At 40.1% G+C, this 11,006-nt stretch overlaps 1 protein-coding gene across 3 annotated transcripts; it reads left to right on the top strand.

Moving 5' to 3' along the window:
• The first annotated feature begins 286 nt into the window (after positions 1-286).
• si:cabz01007794.1 (uncharacterized) lies at positions 287-6,563 on the top strand. 3 transcript variants are annotated; one of them, XM_078936336.1, is made up of 16 exons: positions 287-438; positions 734-1,205; positions 1,290-1,377; positions 1,504-1,692; positions 1,784-1,873; positions 2,528-2,681; positions 2,808-3,133; positions 3,260-3,448; positions 3,540-3,629; positions 4,292-4,445; positions 4,572-4,732; positions 4,832-5,023; positions 5,115-5,213; positions 5,358-5,496; positions 5,583-5,711; positions 5,794-6,563. In XM_078936336.1, the coding sequence occupies exons 2-16, from the start codon at positions 736-738 to the stop codon at positions 5,841-5,843; spliced, it is 2,520 nt and encodes an 839-aa protein (XP_078792462.1). In that variant the 5' UTR covers positions 287-438; positions 734-735; the 3' UTR covers positions 5,844-6,563. The 3 variants fall into 3 exon arrangements, with proteins under 3 accessions (XP_078792462.1, XP_078792463.1, XP_020567416.1); XM_078936337.1 differs by having other exon boundaries at positions 734-1,377; positions 2,808-3,004; positions 3,089-3,133; XM_020711757.3 differs by having other exon boundaries at positions 734-1,377.
• Positions 6,564-11,006: the final 4,443 nt, after the last annotated feature.

Genomic DNA, 11,006 nt, shown 5'->3' with positions numbered 1-11,006 from the left:
TCCTAAAATCTTTATCAAATAACTGACGACAAAGAAAGCCCATGAGTAACAGTGATGTAAAACTGTTACTTTTTTTGTGAGGACTTACGTAAGTTTTACGTCTAACAAGGTATGAAGGAAATACTATTTAGTGTAAGGAAACAGGAATGCATTGAAAGGAGAAAAAGAGTGTGACTTCTATCATACCACTCCCTAAAACTCTAACCTCCACCCCCTCCAAGAAAAATGTACTGACAATGTCATGATGGGTCCATTGTTTGAGCTATTCCCTCCCCCTGGTTTTAAATAGCAATGCAGAGACAACAGGTGTCACAGCTTCACCTGGGAGCCCACTGAGAGAGTCAGAGACCTGGGAATAAAACTGCAGCGGATCTTTATTCTGATCAGCCTCGGCACTTACAACTGCTTTATCCTTAGTTTGCAGGCAAGACTATAAAGGTAGGTGAAAAAGCATGTTTGATTTAATACATGAATGTAACTATACAATATTGGAGCCTAAGCCTAAAGTTTATGCAATCTCTAAATGTTGAATAACTACAGTTTGAAATACCATTTAATTTTATTTTACTTCATGCCAAAATGAGCTTACACAGATTGCTACAGTATTTAAAAACGTATGCCGATGCAATGCTTTTATAAAACTTTTTTTATTTCAATTTACGGAAAATTATTGATTTATTTGATCAGTTCTAAACCTTAATCATACAATAATGTCTAACTGATTTTCTCCAAGGCATGGACAAGTACAGACTGCTCCTCAGCATCCTCTTTGTGACTCTGTCTTGGGGTTGTATGAGGACATCTGCTCAGAACAACCCAAACGCAACAGCAACAGGAGGAAATGCAACGGCACCAGGAGAAAATGCGACAGCACCAGGAGGAAATGCAACAGCCCCAGGAGGAAACGCAACAGCCCCAGGAGGAAACGCAACATCACCTGGAGGAAACGCAACAGCACCAGGAGGAAACGCAACAGCACCAGGAGGAAACGCAACAGCACCAGGAGGAAACGCAACAGCACCAGGAGGAAATGCGACAGCACCAGGAGGAAATGCAACAGCCCCAGGAGGAAACGCAACAGCCCCAGGAGGAAACGCAACATCACCTGGAGGAAACGCAACAGCACCAGGAGGAAACGCAACAGCACCAGGAGGAAACGCAACATCACCTGGAGGAAACGCAACAGCACCAGGAGGAAACGCGACGGCACCAGGAGGAAACGCAACAGCACCAGGAGGAAACGCGACGGCACCTGGAGGAAATGCAACATCACCTGGAGGAAACCCAACAGCACCAGGAGGAAACAATCCAACATCTCCCCCTATAATAAGCCAAGCTCCTCCATTGTCACCAAACACCTCAGTGGAAGCTCTTCCAGTGAGTAACATCATTGTAGAGTGACAGAAGAGCTGAAAACAGGATTGCACTTTAGCTCCATCTCTTTCATTTATGAATGAACCAGGTACGTTTCCACCCAATGTAAAATATCTTTTCTCTTTTCAGACAAATCTTTCCAGATCTGAGTGTGGAAAGTCACAACTGTGTGCAGCAGAGCCCTCTACTTGTGACCCAACAACAGATTCATCGTGCTTCTTTCTTGGTGCCCAGAAAAAGGGTGATAACTTTGAGTTTTCACTCTCAGGACAGTCTGATGGTTATGTGGCAGCATCTGTGCTGATTCCTACCATTGGGGTATGTCATGATTTCTCACTACAGCACACCTTTAGTTCAAGACAAAACCATGCTTTCTTTCTCATTTGAAGTCTTCCTCTCTCCCCCACAGAAAGAAGTTGTTTATATCTGTGCAAATGACAACAATAAAGTGAAGTTTTTTGGTGCCATTCTGGAAAACAACCAACTAAAATTAACAAATGTGAGTTTCACCATTAATCCTTCCACACTCAAATTTCCTGTTTCTAGATTTACACACATAATTTAGTAGATTGATATTTTTATGAAGTCATTTACTGTCCTAATCTATTTAAAATAATGTGCACAGATAATTATTTGAATTAGATTAAACACAGAAAACAATTTCTAAATAAATAATTTCAAATTGACAAATTTACTTTCAAAACATATGAAAATGGCAATATTAAAATATGCATTAAAAAGATTTTATTATTCTCACAAGAAGTTAAAAAAAGGGAAGTAGAAAAGTTAAAGTTTTTGGATGTAAGAAAGCCCATACACCTAAAGATATTTGATGCAATTATTTTCTTGAAGTTGAGTCATGGCATCTGGAGCACACATTTTATTTCCCCACTCATCCAGGAATAAATGACAACCTAAACTGACAAACAATTACTGGTTTTCTTTTAGCTGAAGTTATTGGGCGACTGATTTGAGCAGCTGTTTCATGTTACGATGATTTGCTGATAACAAACTTCAAATCACCTGAAGTTATGACGAGACTTTTGTGCTCAGTTTTCTCGAGAGATTTCTGTTATTAACCCAAAAAAGGCTAAGTTACTTCAGTAAAACCTGAAGTGTGAATTTTTTTGTAATACTACTTTTTGCTGTACAGCTCAGCGTAAACTCTGTGAAGGGTAAGGTCAGAGGCAGAACAATCCAGTGCACATTCGGCGCCACAGTACCAGACCCACGTGTTCCAGCAAGCAATAGAGCACGCAGAGCAGCAGATGTCACCCTCTCTGTCTCAACTGGACCGTACAACGCAAGTAAGTCAACATTTGAGCCCCATCTTAAAGCATTAAGATCAGTTCTTATAAGGATAATTTTTTGCACAAACTTTCTCAAATACTCGTGGCTTATGAATGACTTCTTCTTCTGATGGTTTTCCCAAGACTCTGACAGTTTAGGAACACCAACCCCAACAATAAGAGCAACTGTTCCTGACCTGGCAAACAGTAATACCACTGTTGTCAATGATATTAGCAACTCAACAAATACAAGCACACCACAAGGAAACTCAACAACATCAACAGGAAACTCAACAACATCAACAGGAAACTCAACAACATCAACAGGAAACTCAACAACATCAACAGGAAACTCAACAACATCAACAGGAAACTCAACAACACCAGGAGGAAACTCAACAACATCAACAGGAAACTCAACAACACAAGCTCCTGCATTGTCACCAAACACCTCAGTGGAGGCTCTTCCAGTGAGTAACATCATTGTAGAGTGACAGAAGAGCTGAAAACAGGATTGCACCTTAGCTCCATCTCTTTCATTTATGGATGAACCAGGTACGTTTCCAATCAATGTAAAATATCTTTTCTCTTTTCAGACAAATCTTTCCAGATCTGAGTGTGGAAAGACACAACTGTGTGCAGCAGAGCCCTCTACTTGTGACCCAACAACAGATTCATCGTGCTTCTTTCTTGGTGCCAAGAAAAATGGTGATAACTTTGAGTTTTCACTCTCAGGACAGTCTGATGGCTATGTTGCAGCATCTGTGCTGATTCCTCTCATTGGGGTATGTCATGTTTTCTCACTACAGCACACCTTTAGTTCAAGACAAAACCATGCTTTCTTTCTCATTTGAAGTCTTCCTCTCTCCCCCACAGAAAGAAGTTGTTTATGTCTGTGCAAATAACAACAATAAAGTAAAGTTTATTGGTGCCATTCTGGAGAGCAACCAACTTAAATTAACAACTGTGAGTTTCCCCATTATGCCTTCCACACTCAAATTTCAATATTCTAGATTGACACGCATAATTTAGGAGATTCACATTTATATGAAGTCATTTACTGGTCTTATCTATTAAAAAGAAATGTGCACAGATAATTATTTGAATTAGATTTAACACAAACACGATAGAAAATAATTTCTAAATAAATAATTTCAAATTGACAAATTTACTTTTAAAACTTATGAAAATGGCAATATTAAATCATGCATCAAATAGATTTTATTATTTCTCACAAGGTAAAATATGGGAAGTAAAAAAGTTAAAGTTTTTGGATGTGAGAAAGCCCATACACCTAAAGATATTTGATGCAATTATTTTCTTGAAGTTGAGTCATGGCATCTGGAGCACACATTTTATTTCCGCACTCATCCAGGAATAAATGACAACCTTAACTGACAAACAATTACTGGTTTTCTTTTAGCTGAAGTTTTTGGGCGACTGATTTGAGCAGCTGTTTCATGTTACGATGATTTGCTGATAACAAACTTCAAATCACCTGAAGTTATGACGAGACTTTTGTGCTCAGTTTTCTCGAGAGATTTCTGTTATTAACCCAAAAAAGGCTAAGTTACTCCACTAAAAGCTGAAGTCGAAATTTTTTTGTAATACTACTTTTTGCTGTACAGCTCAGCGTAAACTCTGTGAAGGGTAAGGTCAGAGGCAGAACAATCCAGTGCACATTCCTGGCCACAGTACCAGACCCACTTGTTCTAGCAAGCAAGAGAGCACGCAGAGCTACAGACGTCACCGTCTCTGTCTTAACTGGATCGTACAATACAAGTAAGTCAACATTTGAGCCCAATCTTAAAGCATTAAGATCAGTTCTTATAAGGATAATTTTTTGCACAAATCTTCTCAAATACATGTGGCTAATGAATGATTTCTTCTTCTGATGGTTTTCCCAAGGCTCTGACGATTTAGGAACACCAACCCCAACAATAAGAGCAACTGTTTCTGACCTGGCAAACAGTAATACCACTGTTGTCAATCAGATTAACAACTCAACCACACCTGCACCAGGAGGAAACTCAACAACTCAAGCAGGAAACACAGTCGGATCTCTACAGGTAAGTGGTACAAAAAAAAGAAAAAACTAAGAAACAATATCTGTACTATGGAATAACATGAGCTGGATGTCACATGGATGAATGTATTTTATTTTGCAGACAGATATCTCTAACACTGGGTGCCGTTCTGATAAACTTTGCGCAGCTGCGCCCTCATCATGCAATCCTTCTGCTGGAGGCACCTGCTCCTTTTTGTCGGCTAAGCAGAAGAGTGGTCAGATCTATTCCTTTGAGCTCTCAGGACTGTCAGATGGTTACATGGCCTCTGCCTTATCAACTACTTCTACCACGGTTTGTCCATCTTTCAAAATGCTAGCACCAAGAAATCAATTTTCTTCAGCTTAAAGTTTGTGTGTAAAATGTGTCTTGTTTTACAATGCAGAATAATGGATCCTTAGCCTATGTGTGTGCCAACAACAACGGTGCTGTTAAATTCATCACTGCTGTCCTCAATAATGATAACACATTGACAGAGAAAACGGTGAGTTGAATAACAATTTGGGAGATTGTTGGTGATGATTTACTTGTGAGCATGTTTGACTTACTGTGTTCAATAATTCCAGCACCACTGTTAGACACTACAGTGTTGTGTTCTTATTTCTTCCTTTATATTATATTCCTGCAGCAAAATGTGATCTCTGGCTCTGTAAAGGGGAAGATTAGTGGAAGACAAATCCAGTGTATATTTGAGGCCACACTTCCAGACACCAGTGTTCGTGCAGCGGTTTTCTCAATGTTAGTCGTTAATGGAACTTACAATTCCAGTAAGTATTTTGCAAGGCTCTCATTGACCATTCATTTGTATCTTGCTTTAAGAAAGCTGAATATATATATAATTTTTTTTTTGCAGGTTCAAATGCTTTTGGAAGTGCTTCTATTTTAGTGAGAACCAATGTAGTAAACCTCTCAGATCCTACAGCAAATATCACCAACCTTGTTACTTCTGGAGTGGCGCCACACTACCATCCCTTAATGCAAGGTATTTAAAGAGATGGAGGATTTTTGCAAAGGCACTGTCAAGTTTTACAAATCATAACCTGTTTATTGTCCTTTCCACTTAGCTCTGCTTGTCACCTTTGGCATCCTGGTTCTCACCATCCTAGGACACTGATTTAGACCATGTGTCCCTTCTTATCCATCAACAAATACCAGTGAATGGACGCTTTGAAGATTTAATAGAAGACAACATGTTGACAGAGCACTCCCCATCAATTTCCTTTAAAGCCAATGTTATACAGTTTCTTTATGTAATTTCTTGATGTCAGCATGAGTTTGTAACAGTGGAAAAAAAACAACACAGAACAGAGGAGCTCAATCTCTTGTATGCAAGTATTTAAATGCATGAATGTTGGATTTCTTGTCCTTCATAGAATTTTAGATATTAAAATTGAAATTTCAAATTTAAAAAGCTTTGCGCTCATTAAACATATCTAAAAGTTGCTAACCAAATTACTGTATTAACATACATGGAATAATTTATGTAAAATAGGTTTTAAGGTCTGGTTACCTCCTAAACCCATGTCTTTTCTGTAGTGGATTAAAGTGCCATCAAAAGTTGTAATTATTTTTTACAATGTTTTTTTGTTCTAATTATTATGATGTAATTGAATCATTAAAGTATCCTGTAAGAGATAGTCCTATTGATATTTTACTATGAAGTCAACTTTGACTGATGTTTTTTGTGTGTTTCTGTATAAATATATGTGTTTGTAAATCATACTACAATGAAATGGAGTATGCTATCTAACAATAGTAAAAGGGATTTTACACATTGCAAACTGTAATTGACCTCAAAGTAATGATTTTCAAATAAAGAATTAACACAAACTTATATATGTCAATTTGTTTTGATTGCTGTGACCACTAAGTGTGATGATGAAGTGATCTGTTGTAATGGTAAAAAAATGTCAGGTACGAGGCTTGATGAAGGACCCAAAATGCAGAGATGCGGTGGCACACAGTTCTAAAGCAAAGGGGGTTTATTTCCAAACAAAAGGTGCTGCTAAGCAGGGAAACCAATCAAACTCAAACTTTGGTGTAACCAGGCAGACATGGGAGAAGACAATCAGGGAAATTACTATTTGGACCAGCACAGAGGAAGGCAGAGACAAGACAAGACACAGGTGAAAACGATCAGGAGAGATTGTGACCAGGGAAGTAAAACTCAAAGATGACTAGAAAACCTTCAAAATAAAACATGAAGCAAAACTCTAACATGACAGACGAAAAAAGCAAAAACTAAGCTAAAAAACCCAAATCATGACATAAACAATGGAGAACATCCTGCAGTGGATAAATGTTGAGACCATTGACAGCATTTAAGAACTGGACCAAGTAAGAAAACACTTATAGAAAATGGCTTACTTTCCAGCTCCAACAAAATGAAGTCAATTTAGTCACCATTTTTTTGTGAAATGGATGCCACCATGTTGGAGCCAGAGGACACTAATAAGCAGTGATTGGTTCAAATTGGTCTGAGTCATTGTTTCTAAGGCAACCACTCTTGTTATTCAGGAGGGAGCTTGTTTTATGCCCCACCCCCAACCCCACTCCTACCACAGGGAGAATCTGTGAATAAAATATTTTGAATGATTCGACGTGGGGTCCGACAGCATTGGCCAGTTTACATTTTAAATAAATGGCTCTATAAAACAAATATAGTAAAAAAAAAGAAACAAGAACATGTGAATAAAAAAAAGAAACAAGAACATGTTAAAAAGGTATCAGAGCATTCTGACATATTCTGACAAATAGAATGACTGAGTAGCTGTTTCTCTATAGAAGTCTATGTGATTTTGGAGCCAGCAGGTACTTCCTGTTTCCAAAGTGAGGGGGGAGGGGTCACTCAGTCCAAGTCGTACACAGCCGATGGTTGGGACAATGAGAAGTAAAATTAGAGTTGGATGACATGTTTTAGGGCCCCTTGGTGGGGTGGGTGATGGGACACTGTGAGTAATAAGCAGGAGATGTCCCCTCAGTGCCCTACCTTGTTCTCTGCCTGCTGCCGTGTTGCTTTGGGGGTTCTGGCTGCCGGGGCTGCTGCGGCAGGGGTCTTGGTGAGGGGGTGGCTGGGCACTCTCCCTCCTTCCTTTCACATTCCACCATCCATTTTAGAAGAACATGAACACTCACTTAAGCACAGGTGTTAGCTTGCCTTTGCACTTATATTTGTGTGATTGATTGAATGAAATATTTCACACTAGTTGGTTTGAAGGCATAAGTATGCATGTGTGAACAATATCTGTATTGTGTACATGTTGACATGTGGACATTTTTGCAGCTAGCAGGTGTGTGAGTATAACATTTGAGTGTGTGTGTGGACAGGCCCCGCCCTTTGAGATTTGTATTACATCTGAACCTTACCGTAATGATAAACACCCAGTAGCTTGTTGCTTTATGCTGCTTCATGCCCCCCCCCCCCCTCCTATGATCACCCTCCTATCCCCCCCCCCTAACATCCCTCTCTCTTCTTCCTTTCTTTCCATTTCCATCCGGTCCAACACAAAAGATTCTCAAATATGATTAAAATGAATAAGGTTTGGCCTTGATTACAAAAGGGGTTTATTCAGACATACCTCTGGTTTGTCTGAAGATTAATAACCCCCGCTGCTACTTAAGGAGATCCAGTGCCAGTATTCAACACCAGTTCGTTGTTCCTCAACGGTACATAGACTGGTCTAATCTATGATCTCCATTCATGTCTTTTTGCCCTTCCCTAATCTTGCTATGCCTCGCCTACAGTGTTACTCGTCCCCGGGTACTCACCTGGTCACCAAAGGTCTCACTGGTTCCACGTCTCGCCACCTGCAACTGCCGTGCCATTCTGGAAATCTTCCTGCCGAAGCCCTCCAGCCCCGCCTCACCTTCAAACCAAGGATTCAAGCTCATTCCCTCAGATTCATCCTTTCAAGCCTACTAACAATATTACCTACCTACAATTAAATACCTCATACTTAACTCTCGCCTCCTCAGTTTTCTCAGTTCCAGCACCTGGGTCTGCCAAGTTAGAACATACCATGACAGATAGGGGGGTGATTATAGAAAAGGGGGGGGGGGGGTAAAACCATGAAGCAGCATAAAGCAAAAAGTTTCTAGATGGTTATACTCATTACGGTGAGGTCCAGATGTAACAGAAGTCTATAAGGGTGGGGCCTGTCTATACACACTCAAATGTTATAAACACACCTGTTGGCTCCAAAAATGTTCATGTCAACATGTACACAATATAAATATTGTTCCCACACGCATACTTGTGCATTCAGACCAACTAGTGTGAAATATTTCAATTCAATCAGGCATACTATTAGTACAAATGCTAGCTAACACTTGTGTTCAAGTCAGCGTTTGTGTTCTTCTAAAATGGATGATGGAATGTGAAAAGAAGGACGGAGAGTGCTCTGTCATCCCCACACCAAGACCCAGCCAGAACCCCCCCCCCAACCCCTGCACGGCAGCGGATAGAGAACAACTGCCCCCCTGGGCGATCACATTCACCACCCAGTCCAGGGCCAACAGGACCGCCGCGGGGGCTCCCAAAGCCAGAGAGCAGGGAGGCATGGAGGGACAGAGAGTCCAACTCCAGCCCAACCAGGAGAGCAGCCCTCCGCCATGCCGGGAGGGCCCAACGTGGGACCCCGCCCCAGAAGAGCGCACCTCAACACCACCCAGGATCAAAATTATTGACAAACATGGTAAAGCTTAACTCTATAATACCATTTTTAAGCAGCCTGAAGTTCCTGTGACGATAGTGGCACATATTATTCAGAAGTTTAAGACCCACGGGACAGTAGCCAACCTCCCTGGACGTGGCTGGAAGAGGAAGATTGATGACAAATTGAGGAGACAGATAGTTGGAACTGTATACAAAGAGCCCAGAACAACCTCCAAAGACATTAAAGGTGAACTCCTAGATCAAGGTACATCAGTGTCAGATGGCACCATTCGTCATTGATTGAGCCAGAATGGATTTCATGGGAGACGACCAAGGAGGACACCACTGTTGAAAGGAAATCATAAAAAAAGGGAGATTTGAATTAGCAAAAATGCATGTTGACAAGCCACAAAGCTTCTGGGAACATGTCCTTTGGACATATGAGACAAAACTGGAACTATTTGGTAAGGCACATCAGCTCTATGTTCGTAGACTCAAAATTGAAGCATACAACAGAAAGAACATGGTCTCTACTGAAAAACATGGAGGAGGCTCAGTTCTGTTTTGGGGCTGCTCTGCTGCATCTGGCACAGGATGTCCTGAAGTTGTGCAAGGTCAAATGAAATCTCAAGATTATCAAGACATTCTGGATAGAAAAGTGCTGCCTAGTGTCAGAGAGCTTGGTCTCAGTCGCAGGTCACGGGTCTTCCAACAGCACAACGATCCAAAACACACAGCCAAAAACCCCCAAGAATGGCTCAGAGAAAAGCGTTGGACTATTCTGAAGTGGCCTTTTATGAGCCCAGATCTGAATCTCATTGAACATCTGTGGAAAGCTGAAACACGCTTTTGGAGAAGACACCCGTCAAACCTGAGACAACTGGAGCAGTTTGTTCATGAGGAGTGGGCCAAAATACCTGTGGACAGATGCAGAAGGCTTACTGACAAATACAGAAATACAGAAACCGTTTAATAGCAGTAATTTTCTCAAAAGGTTGTGCAACAAAATTATCAAGTTATGGGTACCATCATTTTTGTCCAGCACCATTTTCATTAGTTTGCTTTTTAAATGATTCTGTTAATATATATATATATATATATATATATATATATATATATATATATATATATATATATATATATATATATATATATATATATATATATATATATATATATATATATATATACATACACAGTGATCCCTTGCTATTCACGGTTTCGCTACTTCACGGATTTGCATCATGCATTGCGTTCTACATTATGATTGGCTAAAGAGTCACTCCGCTTTTTCTCTACCTGTGCGTCAATAACGATGCAGTTTTATATGTACATGTACGTAAATCAGCGTGCCAAATTTACAACACGTACGTGCAAATTCTCTTGCAATTTCGAGTTTCTCTAAAACCCATAGAAAAAAGAGCGACAACAACTGCCTATCACTATGTTCTTCTCCTGAACAAACACAGCTGCACCGCGGGGTTCAAAAGAAGAAAACACTGCAGAGCGGAGTCAGGATGCAGCGGATCAGTCTGAAGAGCAGTGAAATACACCTGAGTCTTTATTTGTTCCACTGTACTTTGTATTTTTTTTTAATTATCATTTTAATTTTTCTCCCGTTTA

Source organism: Oryzias latipes, chromosome 18 (assembly GCF_053564925.1).
Source record: "Oryzias latipes strain Hd-rR chromosome 18, Olatipes_Hd-rR_3.1".
Taxonomy (NCBI): domain Eukaryota; kingdom Metazoa; phylum Chordata; class Actinopteri; order Beloniformes; family Adrianichthyidae; genus Oryzias; species Oryzias latipes.
The sequence above is the reverse complement of the archived record's forward strand: the minus strand, read 5'-3'. Positions and strand labels throughout refer to the sequence as shown.